Source organism: Dendropsophus ebraccatus, chromosome 6 (assembly GCF_027789765.1).
Source record: "Dendropsophus ebraccatus isolate aDenEbr1 chromosome 6, aDenEbr1.pat, whole genome shotgun sequence".
NCBI lineage: Eukaryota > Metazoa > Chordata > Amphibia > Anura > Hylidae > Dendropsophus > Dendropsophus ebraccatus.
Genome location: NC_091459.1, coordinates 127,610,168 through 127,628,526, shown reverse-complemented (window position 1 = coordinate 127,628,526; position 18,359 = coordinate 127,610,168). Strand labels below are relative to the sequence as shown.

General features: G+C 43.2%; 1 protein-coding gene across 1 annotated transcript; it reads left to right on the top strand.

Moving 5' to 3' along the window:
- The first annotated feature begins 2,683 nt into the window (after positions 1-2,683).
- Positions 2,684-18,359, top strand: LOC138796037 (cytochrome P450 2C14-like). Its single transcript, XM_069975919.1, has 10 exons — positions 2,684-2,813; positions 6,410-6,591; positions 7,176-7,338; positions 7,663-7,812; positions 8,210-8,370; positions 9,224-9,400; positions 11,092-11,233; positions 12,977-13,161; positions 13,909-14,050; positions 15,554-18,359. The coding sequence occupies exons 1-10, from the start codon at positions 2,699-2,701 to the stop codon at positions 15,730-15,732; spliced, it is 1,596 nt and encodes a 531-aa protein (XP_069832020.1). The 5' UTR covers positions 2,684-2,698; the 3' UTR covers positions 15,733-18,359.

The window sequence follows — 18,359 nt, the reverse complement described above, 5'->3', positions numbered from 1 at the left end:
CAGGATCCTTAGCGGCCGCATGAAAAACTGATGTCAGTTTTGTGCGGCCGCTATTCATTGAGTAACAGCCGCACAACACTGACAGCTCACACAATGGAGAGTGTCAGGAGTCCTATAGGTGCTGCGGTCTTGCTGACCACAGTATCTATAGGGTTAACTCTCAGATCCGCAGCAGAAAATAAGCTGCAATACGGTACGTGTGAAGCTACCCTAAGGGTAGTTTCACACCTCACGGATCTGCAGCGGATCTCACGCTGTGAAATCGCAGCGTGATCCGCTGCTGATCCATGCCCTATACCCTCTATGGCAGACAAACTCGCATGTCTGCAGCCCGCCCCATTACCCCCCGCTGTACATCCCGCTACGAGTTTGTCTGCCATAGCGGGTATAGGGCACGGATCAGCAGCAGTTTGCGCTGCGAATTAGCAGCATGAGATCCGCTGTGGATTCATTAGGTGTAAAACTACCCTAAGGAGGGTGCGTTCACACATACAGGATTCGCAGCAGATCCGCAGCAGATTTGATGTTGTGTTCAGTTATTTAGATGAAATCTGTTGCGGATCTGCTGCGGATACGCAGCGGATTTTACAGTGCAGACTTAATGCTGTGTCCATTCATTTAGTCAAATCTGCTGCGGAACCGCAGCAGAAAATCAGCTGCGATACAATACGTGTGAAGTTACCATAAGGGTAGCTTCACACGGGCGTATTAGCTGCGAGTTTAACCAAGCGATAAAACCGCAGGTGAAAACGCTGTGAGACGGTTAGTAATGTAAGTCAATGGCAAACTCAACTCGCATTGTGTTGTGTATATGTACCGTGCGGATTAGATGCGATTTTTTGCGGAAAGCTCGCAGCTAATACGCCCGTGTGAAGCTACCCTAAGAGTGGATTTGGATTACAAGCACAGTCCTGGAACGAAATATGCTCGTAATCCAAAGCACCACTGTATAATATTTTTGGTCATTATTATGATAAATGGAGACGATTTGTTATTTTCCATATACATAAAGCATGGGTCACCTTTCCTCTAGTCGGTGCTATTGTGTCTTGATCGAGAACTCGTATCAACTTTCCTTTAATAAATAAACTTGTCTCACCTCTTACCTATTCTTCATTCTGCTCTACACCAATAGCTTCTTCCCATGGATCTCCACCTCTCTCTTCTGTAGGTATTGTGTTATTATTGCTGAGCTACACTGCTGCCAGCTGTATACCACCAAATCCCTAGAGCTCTGATATCAGATCTGGTGGGGCCCTCCTCCTGATCATGCTCCTACGAATGGTGTCAGCACCAAATTTCTATAATGAGGGGTTGTTTTTAATAAGTAGCTACTAGCATTAAAAGTTACGTCCTAAAATGTAGGAAGTCACTGTAAAGTGTGTTTTTGGGCTCTCGGCCCTTTGGTAGTGTGTTTCTTGCAGTTTTATCTAACACGCAGCACGCTGAGGGTTTGGCATTTTTTCTGTGGCTTTTCTCTCCCATAGAGTTCAATGGATTTTTTCTGTTTGTTAAAAAAAAAAAAGCCAGTTCTTATGTGTATAGTGCTTTTTCATTGTGTTTTTTTCTCTTGGTGTGCTGGTGCTGTTAGTCCGCCATGCCTGCTAGACCTGTAGTAGATGTGCCTAAGCTCACCCAGTATGAAAGTATGCCTTATTCTATATTTCTTAGTAAGTGAACTCTGTGTTGGAATCGTTTTTGAAGAGGCCAATCTTTTATTCCAGTCTTTTATTCCTTCTTGATATCACAGACATAACAGCGTGCTATGTGTGCAGCCTAGTTACTTTTCCTGCATAATGTCCTGGGAAAAAGCATGAGCCACCTACAAGGAGGACAGGAATCCTCAGGGGTGGAGTCAACTAGAACTCTACTGAGGAAATGACATCAAAAGAGGGCGTCAACTTTCCTATTCTTTTCACCCACTTATTCTGGGGGGGGGGAAACGACACTCCTGGAAGCACACAAAAACTGCAAAGACAAAAAAAAAAAAAAAAAAAAAGCCATTCACACCTAAAGTCAAGAACATCAGGGAAAAAAAGAAAAACAAAACACAATTGCATGAAAAAACACCAAGATAAGCGTTGAAGGTAAAAAAAAAAAAAAAAAAAAAACTCAGCAAAAATGTCCGTATAAACCCACCTTTCTTAGACATCTTACTTTCCAAATTATATGGACATATCAGACGCACAAAAAACCGACTGGTGTTGTTGGAGAGGTGACCAAATTTGTCTTTTTGTATATGGACATATCATATTCACGACACAATGAGAACCACATATCAAAAATCACATACACAACAATACATATACCCTTACAGTGCTACTTGATAAAAAAAAAAAAGTGACAATAGTAAAAAACAAAGAAATTTATAGCAGCTGCATTGCAGTGAGGCAAAGGCAAAAAAAACTTTGCTGAGGTCAAAGAAGGTCAATCTACAGTACATAGAGGAAATATCCAGGATTAGAAAAACATGTCTGATTTCTTTCAGAAACAGCGCCACACCTGTCCTCAGGTTGCCCGTTGTATTACATCTTGGCTCGACTCATTTCAATGGAGCTGTGATTTGATACCACACACAAATGGAGTATAAAGGAGTGGAGCTGTTTCTGGAAGAAAGCAACTACGTCCTCTAATCCTGGATATAACACTGGCAGGTTTCCTTACATTTCCTGGAGATTGTGGGGTCAAGTCAGGTCTCATGGACTTATGTAATCTCTTGGGTTGTAAACACCCGGTGTATTTACTGAGGGAGGAGAAAAGATTGGAGACTCCACTGCTGGACTCTAGCTACAGGACTCTCTGCACTGCACAAGGTGAGGAACAAGGTTTTATTTTTTTTTCTACCAAATTTGACTTTGACTTTACATACATGCAGTTCTTCAGGGAGAGCTACTATATATACTATGTGTAAAGCTACTATATATACTGTACCATGTGTACAGCTGCAACACTGTGTAATACTGTCTATTAAATGGCACAGAATGGACCAAGGTCATGATTTACATTGGTAGATTGTTAGACATATGGGGGTATTCCGTAATGAATTGAGGTCATTATTATGAGGTCCTGCAGCAGCTGAGGTGTATTCTGAGGTTCTGCAGAAGCTGAGGTGTATTATGATGTTCTGCAGCAGCTGAGGTATAGTATAAGGTTCTGCAGCAGCTGAGGTGTATTCTGAGGTTCTGCAGCAGCTGAGGTGTATTATGATGTTCTGCAGCAGCTCAGGAGTAGTATGAGGTCCTGCAGCAGCTGAGGTATAGTATAAGGTTCTGCAGCAGCTGAGGTGTATTCTGAGGTTCTGCAGAAGCTGAGGTGTATTATGATGTTCTGCAGCAGCTGAGGTATAGTATAAGGTTCTGCAGCAGCTGAGGTGTATTCTGAGGTTCTGCAGCAGCTCAGGAGTAGTATGAGGTTCTGCAGCAGCTGAGGTGTATTCTGAGGTTCTGCAGCAGCTGAGGTGTATTCTGAGGTTCTGCAGCAGCTGAGGTGTATTCTGAGGTTCTGCAGCAGCTGAGGTGTATTCTGAGGTTCTGCAGCAGCTGAGGTGTATTCTGAGGTTCTGCAGCAGCTGCGGTGTATTATGATGTTATGCAGCAGCTGAGATGTATTATGATGTTATGCAGCAGCTGAGGTGTATTATGATGTTCTGCAGCAGCTGAGGTGTATTATGATGTTCTGCAGCAGCTGAGGTATAGTATAAGGTTCTGCAGCAGCTGAGGTGTATTCTGAGGTTCTGCAGCAGCTCAGGAGTAGTATGAGGTCCTGCAGCAGCTGAGGTGTATTCTGAGGTTCTGGAGCAGCTGAGGTGTATTATGAGGTTCTGCAGCAGCTGGGGTGTATTATGAGGTTCTGCTGCAGCTGGGGTTTGTACTATAAGGCTATGTTCATACCCTGTAATACAATGACCAATGCATTACAGTACAGTTCCGGCTGCATTTTTACATGTTTCTGCGTCCGATCCTACAATATTGGCTGCAGAACACTACTGAATGGTTATTTGAATTACGGACACCTTTGGGTGTGCCTGCAATTCAATTAACTATTGACCTCAGCACTGTCAGCACAGCCATACATTGTGAGAATATACTGTTGTTTAGTCTGCCAGCCGGAAATCGTTCCCAAGTCAATTATTTCCAGGGCTGAAGGGGAACAGTGGTCATTGTGCAATACATTGTGTGAATTCTATTCTTTTTTTTACACAAACCACCATTGCTATATTTAGCAACAAAGAATACACTGTGTGAACATAGACTAAGGCTATGTTCACACAGCGTAAAATTACGGCCATTGTTGCAATCGGCAACAACGGCCGTACTTTGTACGCCAATACACCCTGCATGTTTATCTATGGGATCCCAGCTGGAGTATACACTCTGGCCGGGACCCCAAGCGGCGCCGCAAACAACTGACATGTCAGTTTTCTGTGGCCGCAATTCAGTGAATTGCAGCCGTAGGAAACCCTGTCAGTGCACACTATGAAGCGAGCGGCTCCAGCCGCATCAGAACGCTGTGGCTGGAAAGATCATCCAGCCGGTACTGCAAAACCGTCCGGGATGATCTTTGCAGAGACAAGCCGTTCCGTGACCCGGTCGGATGAACATGGCCTAAAACTGCATTGTTTCAGCATACACACACCAAAGGAATAGGATCCCAAACAGGGAAAAGATAAAAGGGCCCCTTTACAATCAATACACACCTACAACTAGATAATACCCGCCAAAAAATATATCATACCAGAAGAGCATCATTAACCCCTTCAGGACCGGTCCAGAAAGTGTCTTGAGGACCAGAGCCCATTTTTTAAACCTGAGCAGTCTCACTTTATGTGGTTATACCTCAGTGATATTAGAACTTATCCTAGCAATCCTAAGAATGTTTTCTCGCGACATATCGCACTTTTGGTTAGTGGTAAAATTTGGCCGATATCCGTACAATTTGGGTGTAAAAAAATTGCCAATATTTCATGAAAAAATGACAAAATTAGTGATTTTCAGATTTTTTTTTCTGCGGTCACTGTGCGGATTTAGTTATGAGATACTTTTATTGCCAGCGTCATTACGCCTGCGGCGATACTAAATATGTGTACTTTTTTTATTTATTTTTTTACATTTATTATTGCAATGGGGGCTATGGGAAATTTATGTGTTGTGTACTTTATTTTTGTGTGTGGGTTTTATATTTACTGTTATACTTTATTTTAATGTCCCATCATGGGGACATCACTATTTCATTGCCTGATTACAAGCACATTACATTGCAATGTAGATCTGCATTGCATTGTAATGTGCCTGTAATAGGCAAAGCTGACCCCGCTCAGCCACCATAGCTATGACATAGAAGGCGTCAGGGAAGCCTTCTGGTGTCATAGCAACCTTTGGGGCTGTGTGATCTCTTCTGCACAGCCCCGATGGGAATAGAGGGAAGACTCTCCCTCTATTCCACACTATAGGTGCTGTGATAGGCCTGATCGCAGAACCTATAGTGTTAACTGCCGTGATCCGTGCTCAGCGTGGGTTGCGGCAGATGCGGCGGGTGGCCCGGCTATAACTGACAGCCGGGACCTGCCGTGAGATGGGCCCATTTCATCCCAGGACGTAACTGTAGGTCCTTGAGCGGGAACGCACCGGAAAAAAGGACGTAAAGTTACGTCCTTGGTCCTGAACGGTTAAGGGTGGGTTCACACATAATGTATCCGCAGCGGATTTCACGTTGGGAGTTTGGAGCCAAATCCACTGCGGGTCCTTAATTATTACATTCAATGAGATTACATACTCCCAGCGGAACTGGCATCCCTAAAAGGCAGCCCCCTTAACCCCCGGTGGCCCAGTGCATACATAAATGGCGTGCTTCGGGAGTTCCTGGTCTCTAGATTTCCCTCAGCCAACCAGTGCGCTGCCTTACCGTGATTACTACGGTACTTATGTAGTGTGAACAAGGCCATAACCTCCAAATAGAATGTCCGACTGTCTGTGAATTGTACAATACCCAAAGACGTTTGAGCAGCATAAAAAGAAAACTGACAAAAACTACACAAACATGTTTTGGGTGACTGTACTGTATGTTCCCTATAATAGCAACACATAGAATCAGAAATAGAGATGAGTGAACCTGGAGCATGCTGGAGTCCATCTGAACCCGAACTTTCGACATTTGATTAGCAGTGGCTGCTGAAGTTGGATAAAGCCCTAAGGCTATGTGGAAATCATGGATATAGTCATTGGCTGTATCCATGTTTTCCAGACAACCTTGGAGCTTTATCCAAGTTCAGCAGCCCCCGCTAATCAAATGCCGAAAGTTCGCGTTCGGATGGACTCAAACCCGAACCCGGTTTGCTCATTTCTAATCATAAAGCAATCCTTTCAGTTTGTTACGATACATTCTAAAGCCTATCCTTATCTACATTTCACAGACGCCGCACTCACTATGGACCTGGTCACAGTTCTCTTGTCCATCATTGTCATCTTATTTTTCATCAATGCTTTTAAAAAACATGAAAATGATAAAAACTTTCCACCTGGACCAAAACCTTTACCGATCATTGGAAATATTCTCACGATCAACATGGCAAAACCTTATGAAACCTTCATGGAGGTAGGACACAAATTAGAATTTTTTTTAAGGGACATATTGTCAAACTGTATTATTTCCAGGGGCCACATAACACATATCTGAGACTTTGGGATATGGAAAAGACTATTACTTTCTTTTTAAGGGCTAGTTCAGAGATTTTTTTTTTCTAATCAACTGGTGTCAAAAAGTTACAGTATACAGATTTGTAAATTACTTATATTTAAAAATCTCAAGTCTTCCAGTACTTATACACTGCTGTATGTCCTGCAGGAAGTGGTGTATTCTTTCCAGTCTGACACAGTGCTCTCTGCTGCCACCTCTGTCCATGTCAGGAACTGTCCAGAGCAGGAGAGGTTTTCTACATGGACAGAGGTGGCAGCAGAGAGCACTGGGTCAGACTGGAAAGAATACACCACTTCCTGCAGGACATACAGCAGCTGATAACTATTTCAATCCTTCTAGTATTTAGCAGCTGTATGTCCTGCAGGAAGTGGTGTATTCTTTCCAGTATGACCCAGTGCTCTCTGCTGCCACCTCTGTCCATGTCAGGGAGCTGACAGATGACAGATAAACCATGGTAACCATGACATGTCTTGTGTTCACAGCTTGCTAAGACTTATGGTCCAGTCTTCAGTGTCCAGATAGGCATGACAAAGACAGTGGTCCTGTGCGGTTATGAAGCGGTTAAGGATGCACTCATCAACCACGCTGATGCCTTCTCTGACCGACCCATTCAACCCCTGACTGTAAAATTTTTAGGCAACAACGGTAAAGTTTTTTTTTTTTTTTTTTTTCAAACCTGCTCTCAGGCTGCATTGCTTCTCCCCCCATTTACTTTCCCAGCCCGCTCTCTTCTTAAATGGCGTCTACAGGGGTTCAAAACCAATGGCAGTGCAAAATCCGCAACTGACGTAATGATAAAAGAATTTTTTTCTGCTATAGCACCAACATAGGTGGTACATATACAGTAGGTACCATAGTGCTCACTGCAACTCACTGCACTGCAACTGCTAGTTGCATACTGTATGCTTGTTCATACTGGACCTGAAAATCTGTGGTGTGGATGGTATGACGTACATTTATTTTATTCAGGGGTTGTCTTTTCCAATGGAGAGAACTGGAAAGTGATGAGAAGATTTACCCTCTCGACACTACGGGACTATGGGATGGGGAAGAGAACCATAGAAGAGAAGATTATTGAGGAGGCCGAATGTCTGGTGCAGAGATTCCGATCCTATAATGGTGAGCGGTGGCCATCTATTCTCAAGTGCAATGATACAGAATAGATATTGTATAGACACAAGGTTTCTGCAAAACTCTGCAACACAGAACCCTCTTAGTTTTACTGCAAATCCTGCACCTCTTGGCAAAAAGTTAATTTTATCACGTACCGGATTCCTGACGGATTTCACGCTGCGAGTTTGTAGCGAATTTCGCCGGATTACATACTCGCAAAAAATGAAAATTCCGCTGCGGGTATGTGACCCCACTGAACTTCACACTACATGGATTCGCAGAAGATTTGTCTGCAAACTCATAGCGTGAAATCCGCTGTGAATCCGGTACGCGTGAAGCTACCCTTATATGGTTTTTATACACATGGAGTTTTATTTTATCAATATATTTTCAAATTTTTCAGGAAAACCCTTTGATAATTTGACAAGCATCAATGCAGCCGTAGCCAATATCATTGTGTCCATACTGCACAGTCATCGATTCGACTACGAGGATCCGACCATACAGAGGCTTTTGGCTTTAATCAATGAAAATATAACACTTACAGGGAAACCATGGATTAGGGTAAGTCACAATTGTATTATTTGATCTATTATGTTTGTGTATTTATTTATTTGTTTATTTTGTTATTCCTTTATTTATAATACTAGTTAGGCTAGGTTCACACTGCGTTTTTGCAATCCGTTTTTTTCATCCGTTATTTGCAAAAAAAACGGATGCATTTGTGTCCATCCGTTTTGATCAGTTTTTTTTTTGACGGACACAAAAACGTAGCTGACACTACTTTTGTGTCCGTTAAAAAAAACGGATCCGTTTTTTTTTTTTTTTTTACAATGGAAGTCAATGGAAAAACGGATGCACACTAATGCATCCGTTTTCTCCATCCGTTTTTCATCCGTTTTTTCAAAAAAAAAGATGAAAAAAAAGGATTGCAAAAACGCAGTGTGAATCTAGCCTTATTCTTCGGCTGCTATTCAATGACATGTCAGTTTGCTACGGCACCGCTAGGGATCCCTAGCTTATCAGGAGAATAATCGGGGACCATTGCAGTTCCCTGCTGTCAATCATCTCCATCTACGGACCCCATAGACTTTTAAAGGAGCCGTCTTGAGTAGAGATGATCGAACAGCGCTGACATTCAGGTCATACGAACTCGAACCATCAGTATTTGACTCCTTCAGAAGTGGAGACAGCAGAGTCCCGCCTGGAAAACAGGAATACAACCAATGGCCCAGGCTGCGGGAGTCAATGGTTCGAGTTTGCACGAATCTGAACATCAGCGCTGTTCGATCATTACTAGTCTTGAGTAGGATCGCTGCTATGGCGCACTTTTCCTAGTTAGTCCTCCTGAACAGGGACAATCCCAGCAGTGAGACCCCTACTGATCGACACTCGATTTTTATATTTTTATATTTAGCTGTATAATAGTTTTCCGACACTGATGGACTGGCTGCCCGGACCCCACAGAACCATTTTTGAAAACATCAGAGAGTTTCAGTCATTTATAAGAGCGACATTTACAAAGCAGAAGAAAGAACTGGATATCAATGACCAGAGGAACCTGGTTGACGCCTTCCTGGCCAAGCAACAAGAGGTAGAGTATTATACACATTGTATCAATTATTGTTAATTCCCCATTTAAGGAATACAATGGAGAAAATAAATGTTCTGTAAAGGGACACTGTCCCCCCCCTTTTTGCATTCTGACTTCTCTACACAGGTGTAATGGGTAAATTTAGCAGTTTTCATACCTTATTTTATATCATACGTCATGGTGCTTGTTCCAGTAAAAAGTCATCTTTTATCATCTGTGGATTGTGTTACCTGGGCGGGGCTTCACGGCAACAGCACCACTTATCCCCGCCCACATCGCCACTGTAATTCCCCCGTGACATCAACGGTGCATAGGCCCTGCTATTGGCATGGGTTGACCTAGACCTTTAGGCTGGCCTGTTCCAATAGCTGTCCAGGGGGCGGAGCCTATGAACCCATGATCTCACCAGGGCATGGCCTAGAGTGGTGATGTGGGCGGGGCTCAGTGGTGCTTCGTCCGTGAAGCACCGCCCAGGTAGCACAGTCCACAGATGATAAAAGATCACTTTTTACTGGAACAAGCACCATGACGTATGATATAAAACAAGGTATGAAAACTGCAAAATGTACCCATTACACCTGAGTAGAGAATGCATAATGCAAGAAGGGGGTGACAGTGTCACTTTAAATCAACTGGTTTTAGAAAGTTATACAGAGTTCTAACTTATTTCTATTTGAAAATCTCCATTCTTCCAGCACTTATCAGCTGCTGTATGTCCTGCAAGAAGTGGTGTATTCTTTGCAGTCTTACACTGTGCTCTCTGCTGCCACCTCTGTCCATGTCAGGAACCGTCCAGAACAGGAGAGGATTTCTGTTTCAATATTTTTTATTAAAGATTATCTTAACAAATAAAGATTATACTTAACAAATAATCATCCATAATACAATGCTTATATTAACATAGGTCAAATGATTATTTGGTAGGAGAATAATAAATGAACTAGACAGTCCCAAACATTGGACTGCAAACAGGGGAGGTTTTCTATGGGGATTTGCTACTGCTCTGGACAGTTCCTGACATGGTCAGAGGTGGCAGCAGAGAGCACAATGTCTAGAAGAAGAAAAAACTCACTTTTTGCACTGCATACGACTAAGTACCTAAAGATTTTATTATTATTATTATTATTATTATTATTATTATTATTATTATTATTATTATTATTATTATTATTATTATTAATAAATATAAGTGATTTATAAATCTGTATAATTTTGTGACACCAGTTGATTTGAAAACATTTTTTTTTCAGAGTACCCTTTAAAATCAGTATGCATACAGTTCATATGTACTGTATAATACTTTAATCTGGAATCCAATAACCCAGAAAACCTAATAACAGGATAATTGTGCTTTTGGCATAAATAAAATAGAAAAACACACTAGTGAAAAAATGTTCACATGAATACCTGATATGGATAGTACTATTGACCTGGGGACCCCAAAACCCTAAAATTTAATGTAGTGGTAAAGGGCAATGTAACAGTCACAGAGTTACTACAAGAAAACTTGTCATTGATGCCAGTTTTTATTAATACCATGTCACTGTAAGTAAAGTTAAACAAAAAATAAAGCAATCCGCAGGGGGCATGGAGGTTGAAACCCCCGCATTCTCATACTTGTCCCCTATCCTGTGGAAAGGGGACAAATATTTTTTAAAACAGAATATGATTTTCTCTTTTGTGCTTTGTAGGGAAAGCCAGAATCCACAGAGTTTTACCACAATGACAACCTGACTGTACTGGTAGGAAACCTGTTCGCTGCCGGGATGGAGACCACATCAACCACACTGAGATGGGGTCTACTGCTCATGATGAAATATCCAGAAATTCAGCGTAAGATATTATGTTTACAAAAAGAAAAAGATTTATAATGATTTCTACGACTCAAAAATGATCAAGTGTTACTAGAAAAAGAGATATGTGCTGAAGTTAACTGGGCTCCTGTCCTGCTAGGGAACGCCCTTTGGACACTTGAGCCTCATTTACATATTAACAAAAAGCCTTATATCTTGGTGCTGTGAACAATTGTTGTGGTAACCAAGAGGTTGCTAGTTGGCTAGTTAGTACAGATGAGCCACAGAGTCCAGAATTAACTTGAATAGTAGAAACTTTTACTGAAGTTGTTTCTTAAAGGTGCAGTACACATTATAAACAGTCCTTTCATAAGCAAGATACCAAAATACAATAGCTTGAGAGTTTGCTGACTCAGATTTCTTTTATACTTATGACTTAAAGGGGTACTCCAGCGCGGGGGCATTTTTTTTCTGGGACCGGGGAGGAGGTGGCTGAGAGAAAAGACGTCCACTCACCTCCCTGGTTCCAGCGGCAGGTCCCGCATTGCGGCGCTCCGGTGCCTGGTTCCCGGCCGCTTCCTGGTGTCTGATGCGGGCCGAGACATTACGTCTTAGGTCCGCTAAGCCAGTCAGTGACAGAGGTGGGATCTGAGCGGACTTGAAACGGATCCCGCCTCCATCAATGACTGGCTGAGCGGACCTGAGTTGTCATGTCTACTGCCCGCGTCAGACACCAGGAAGCGGCCGGGGACCGGAGCGCCGCAATGCGGGACCTGCCGCTGGAACCGGGGAGGTGAGTGGACGTCTTTTCTCTCAGCCACCTCCTCCCCGGTCCCGGGAAAAAAATGCCTCCGCACTGGACTACCCCTTTAAGACTCACTGCTTTGGCAGGTATACTGTTGGTACTTGAGATACTTTAAATCACTGTAAATCCCATGAACAGTAAAAATGGCAGGCAGGGGTGTGTGAGAAAATAACAAACAAGTTAATCCACCTGTCCCCATGCCTCATAGCACTGCTCCGGGATCCTGCTCACATCAGCTGGGGTCCTATTAGTCCAGTCCACTAGCTGCACTAGGGCTAAGTGATTTCTAGCCCAGACAATCAGTGATGGGGTGGGACACTGCCCCAGTCACTGACTGGCTGAGCGGGCAATTGCTCATCCAGGCCATGATGTTGCTGCTGCAGGAGCCACTGCAGGGCTGCACAAGCCTTGGTACTGGCACAGCAAGATGTTACTATATACTGAGCCTCCCTTAATGTATATTACCATTAGAACAGGCATTACACTTGGGGAAGCTGTCTACGTCAGTAGCGTGGCAGCAGCGGCATTGTGTAACAGAGTGGTTATTGACAGCTACCCCCTCTCCCTCTGCTATACGGTGCCGCACCTGCAGCACTAGAGACACAGACAACTTCCCAAAGTGTAATATATATACTAAGGGTCACATGGATTATATAGACATCCACTCATGCAGCAGCACTAGTCCTATGCTGGCACCAGGGCATGTGCAGCCCTGCAGTTCATGACGCAGCCATTGGTGGCAGTCTCTAGGATTAAAGCTCAGTCAATCTCGCGAAATTTGCGGCCAACTTTGGATTAATTTTCAACGACTTGTAAAATAATTATTTGGAAGACTCCAAATAATTTTGGGGAAATTTTGAGCAAAATTGACAGTACCCTTTTAATCTTGTCTTGCTGTTCTGACATTTTAGACATGACGTTAATATTTGTTTAGCTGTACAGACCTGAATGAGTGATATCTGATCCATTCTCTGGCAGAAAATGTACATGATGAGATTGAAAGAGTGATCGGATCGGCCCAACCTCAGATGGAGCACAGGAAACAGATGCCGTATACAGACGCCGTCATACATGAAATTCAACGGGTTGGGGATATTGTACCAAATAATGCGCCACATGCAACGTCAGAAGATGTCACATTCCGAGGGTATTTTATTCCAAAGGTAAGAAACAATGCTCAGCTGTATGATGAACACCTCAAAGCAGGGTCATGTGTCCTGGGAGCTGAATGTCATTAGTAAGCTACATGTCAGACTGGAGCACCGTGAGCCACCAAAATTAATCATTACCCCCCCCCCCCCCCCCAGTATGCATCATAACTAACCTTCCAAAGTAGTCACACCTGGTAGACAGTGCTGTCCCCTCAGTAGACTTTATGCTCCAAAAAAAATTTTTGCTTTAAGTTAGCCAGCCAGTATTTAGCTCTCAACCCCCATGTAGGCATCCCCCTCTTTAACTGAAAAAAAGCTGTACTTACCTGCTACATGGCTGCAGCACTGCAGTCTTCTGCCATCTGCTCTCCTTTCTGCTTTCCATGCACACTCGTGCACTGGAGAGCTGGGGGATAGAGCTGCCTTTGGCCACAAAAATGATTGGCAGGGCGGAGAGCCAATGGCTCCCCGCTTTATCATTCACACTGCCGCATTTAACTGTATACACTCCTTAGCTAAATGGCCAGGTTCAGCAGACAGCATTAAACAGCACAATGTTCAATGCGCCACAGCCTGTGTGGGCCTGGGAGCGGCCAACAATCTGCCATCCACAGCCATGAGACACTCATTAATCTGCAGTAGTATTACACATATCTGTAATAAACTTTTGTTTTATCTGTTTATGTTTCTTACTTTTCGATCATATGATATCTCTGTTATTTGTTATGTATACATCATAACTTATTTTTTCCCCTTCAGGGCACTGTTGTTTTCCCGTTGCTGCACTCCATACTCAGAGAGAAAACTTACTTTGAGAAGCCGTATGAGTTTTACCCCGAACATTTTCTTGACTCAAAAGGAAATTTCAAAAAGAATGAGGCCTTCATACCATTCTCCATAGGTAATACTTTTATGTGTGTATATATAATATATAATTTTTTATTTTTATATATATATATATATATATATATATATATATATATATATATATATATATAGGAGTTACATTTTGAGACACAGATTGTTGTCAGAAAATGCCCTTTTGGTCCGTCTAGTCTACCCGTATATTTTTTCCTTTCTTATTATCTTGGGATAGATTTACTTATTACATTTACTTATTGTGTAGATTCACCAACCACATCTGCTGGAAGTCTGTTCCAAGCATCTACTACTCTTTCAGTAAAGTAATATTTGCTTGTGTTGTTTCTGGTCTTTCATTTAACTAACCTTGATGAAAGTCCAGGTGGCCACATTCTACATTTATCCTTTCTAAAGTGGTTTACTGTCTATAAACAATGCTTTGAAGTTTGTGGCATCTAGTGACTCTTTCCTCCGAGACACATTTCCTAAATCCAGTATTCACTTCTTGTACCAGATTCCCTCATATTCTGTTATTTTCCTACTTTTATTCATCTACCATTGGAAAGTGACCTAAAGTCCTTAGGGTAGAGGTAGTTAGAAACACTTTAAGCAATGATATTACTTATGCAAAATTGTGTAATGGTCGTAGGATGATTCTGGATGTGCAACCAATCCCTGGATGGATGACTTGTTTCCCACAAGGTTGGCATTCCCAATAATATTCTGATCTGCCTTAAATCCATCATTCAAGTCTGGCCCAGATGTTTTTTTTTTTTTTTCCTATTGCAAGACTCATGAGTGTCTTCTGGCAGGTGGCTCCCTGTAAAGTTCCTAGCCTTGTATTGCTACAGTATGACCTTGCAAAAGAGGAGCCAGTGGAGCCTCATTGAAGAGTCTCAAAACTCAGGACTAGCCAGATATCCCTCCGGGAAGGACCCGGCCAAGGGGCAGCTCCTGTTAGGAAACCCCCAAAACCACCATATTAAGTGGCCCTATAAGTCAATGTAATGACAAGGGATAAACCAAGGCTAGGTAACCATCCACATACAGCTGTTTCGGGGTGTTGCCCCTCATCAGATGACCTTGTGATCTGTGATCTTGTAAAGGGAATTAATACACTGGTGTAATTTATACAATTTCCATTGAGATCCAAAAGCTTTACCGAAGCCCCTCACGTTCTGGTGTCTTCTGATATTCAAGAAGGGCTCTTGGACTCTTAGGTATCAGGTGCTGAGTGCAGCTGTGTGTTGTCTACTACAGGTCCCCAGGTGGGTCAAATACAAGTAGACTCCAGGAATGACCTGGCAGAATATGGGTAGGCAGAGATTATGCTTATGAGACTAAAGGACTAGGATGGGCAAGTCCTATATAGATTGTTTGTCCGTATGGAAGCGAAGTAACAAAGACTGGAAAAAACAACCATCTATTGTAACAGGTCAAATTCCCACAACTTTAAACCAAATATTTCCGGATTTTTTTTCATCCAGTTGTAATTTGCGATGATCAGACATTTTTCACCAATGTTTTCTGTTCTTCCCTATAGGTAAAAGGAGCTGTGCTGGGGAAACCTTGGCGAAAATGGAGCTATTCCTCTTCTTCACAACACTATTACAGAACTTCACTTTTAAGCCTGTACCTAGAGCCAACCTGGACCTCACCCCTGGAGTGGGTTCCACAAACTCCCCCAAACCCTTTGAGATTTGTGCCATATCTCGCAGATAGACTATTTATTCAGTCAATGGCGGCATGGGACATGATGTATGTCATTATAACTTTTCAAGAGGTTCTCCGCCGAATCTATGTTGTCTACAGATTTATTACATTATCCTTTGTTTTTGGTTATTTTGGAAAGATTTGCTAAATTTCTGTGTTTTCAACCCACTCCTGGTTTTGGTTGATAAAAGACTGACCAAAATACTGATGGAAATACTATGGGAGACATTTATGAAGTTGGTCGGAAGTTTTTTTACGCCGGGCTTACAAATGTCCCCACAGCTCCGAAGCTCAGGGGATTTATGTAGAAGTGCATTGTCTCTACATAAATCCAGTCCGTGCGAAGATTCTGAAACCTACGCCAGCTCAAAGCAACAAAAATGTTGTCCTGGTGGGATAAAACCACTAATGTCACCTCTATGATTCATAAAACTCTTCCACCTGCTGGCACTGCAAGGAAGCCTACAGCTTGTTCTTTTTCACCTGGTAGACTTGCCCACCACTTCATTCCTGGTTGCTTCCTACTTTTCAGATATGTAACTCTTTTTGTAAAAGGTTCATTGTACCAACTCGGAAGATTGTTTTTTTATTTATATTTCTCGAAGGGTATCGGAAGCCACAGATTACCCTGAAGCACTACCTCTTTTCTGCTGCTCGCTTACTGATCCCAACTGATTGCCTAGTTTTCCCCTCACGGGAGACCTGAAAACCAAAAGCAGATCAAATATATATTGATGTATCTGTCTGCACTGTTATATTTTAAAAACCTTTAATAAAATATGTTGGGGGGAATCACGTCTCCATACAGACCTGCATCCTGCAATAGAAAACTGCAGCTCAACCTTCATGTGTTCTACAACCTTGCACTTTTCTACCCACTGGCGGACAACCATAAAGATTCCCTCAGTGAGTCATTTCAAAACTGTATTTACTACTGATGAACGAACTTGCCGAACGTTAAAGTTTGGCCACACCCCAAATGCTTGACATTTGACTCCTGGTGGCTGAAGAAGTTTTATGCAGTCCTAGGGAGTCCTGGAAAACATTGGTACAGTCATAGGCTCTCCAGACAGTGGTCTGCAGGACAATCCCACAATCCCATGGGCTAGCATGGTGGTGGTGGTGGGGGAAGCTGCACAGCGATGTAAGGTGACGTTCATTCCCCCAAGGGATGCTCTAGGTGGCAGTGGTCATCTGGGGGGAAGTTAGGATGCCCATGATGGTGTGGTGCAGAAAGCCAAATACTGGGAATTGAGGAGTCTTTTATCAGAAATAACTTTGTCCAATTTGGAGATACAGTCTCTTTAGTGATTGCCTTAATGTTGGTAATTTATGGGTTATGTGTCTCTCCTATAGCATCCAGTTGTCTGTCAGAAAATGTCTCCGCTCACTCCACTCCACTGCAATTACCCTGTGGTGTATAAGTCCCCCATAGTGGTAGCTTGGGCAGCCACAATCTACTAGGCCCGGTCAGAGGCCCACAAAGGTCCTAGGCTTGTGATACTTGGAAAACTGACGTAAAGGGGGGAAGCAAAGAGGACAATTGCTCAGAGTCCCTATCCCCAACTGCAGCTGCTATGATGTCAGCAAGCATCAGAAAGTTTTACTATGAGCTGGGAATTTGTCTGTGTCAGTAGTGCTGCAGCCCGAGTGATGACTGACACAGCAGCACTACTGACACAGACAGCTTCCCGAGGTGTAATGTATACTCTAATGCTACCAGCACTAGCAATATGCTGGGACCAAGGCATATGCAGCCCTGCAGTTGCTGACACGGCCTTTGGTGGCAGTGATCAGACAATTTGGAATTTACCTGAAACAATTTTTTCAGGTGAATACATATTTTGGGAAATTTACAGTAAAATTGCCTTAACTGGCATCCATGTTGACTACTGCTGGGCCTTAACTGGCATCTATGTTGACTACTGCTGGGCCTTAACTGGCATCCATGTTGACTACTGGTATGCCTGCCCTTGCCTCCATGTTGGCTACTGCTGGGCCTTAACTGGCATCCATGTTGACTACTGCTGGGCCTTAATTGACATCCATGTTGACTACTACTTCCTCACTCACTTTTAATGGTTCTCTGTGTCCACACTGCCATGCTCTGACGTCACACTATGTCTGCGGAGGAGCGGGACTGGTTGCCCGGGGCCCGCCGATCGCGCCCCCCGCCAAACGGCCAGCTGTTTTATTTTATTTTTTTTGTCTAGCCGTGGCCTTGGCCTCACCACCCCCGGTCGAGAGGCATCAAGTGTACTCTTGATGTTGAGTGATGACTTACAGCAGGCCTAGCCAGTTAGCTGTAAGCACCTGGGTTCATGTCCACTACATATCCCAGCCCCTGGACTCACTCCAATTTTTGGGTGGGCTCACTTGATTCCTCACTCACTTGTAATGATTCCCTGTGTCCTCACTGCCATGCTGTGTCTGGCCTAGTTTTGGGGAGCCTCACTTGCTTCCTCACTCACTTGTAATGGTTCTCTGTGTGTTCAAGGCCCTGCACTGTCTGGCCTAGTTTTGGAGAGCCTCACTAACCTCCTCACTCACTTGTAATGGTTCTCTGTGTGTTCCCGACCCTGCTGTGTCTGGCCTAATTTTTGGGAGGCTCGCTTGCTTCCTCACTCACTTTTAAA

Coding starts and splice junctions, on each gene's coding strand:
- LOC138796037 (XM_069975919.1), top strand. CDS start 2,699: ATGGACTTATGTAATCTCTTGGGTTGTAAACACCCGGTGTATTTACTG. Junction 2,814..6,409: donor GACTCTCTGCACTGCACAAG/GTGAGGAACAAG, acceptor TACATTTCACAG/ACGCCGCACTCACTATGGAC. Junction 13,162..13,908: donor GAGGGTATTTTATTCCAAAG/GTAAGAAACAAT, acceptor TTTCCCCTTCAG/GGCACTGTTGTTTTCCCGTT.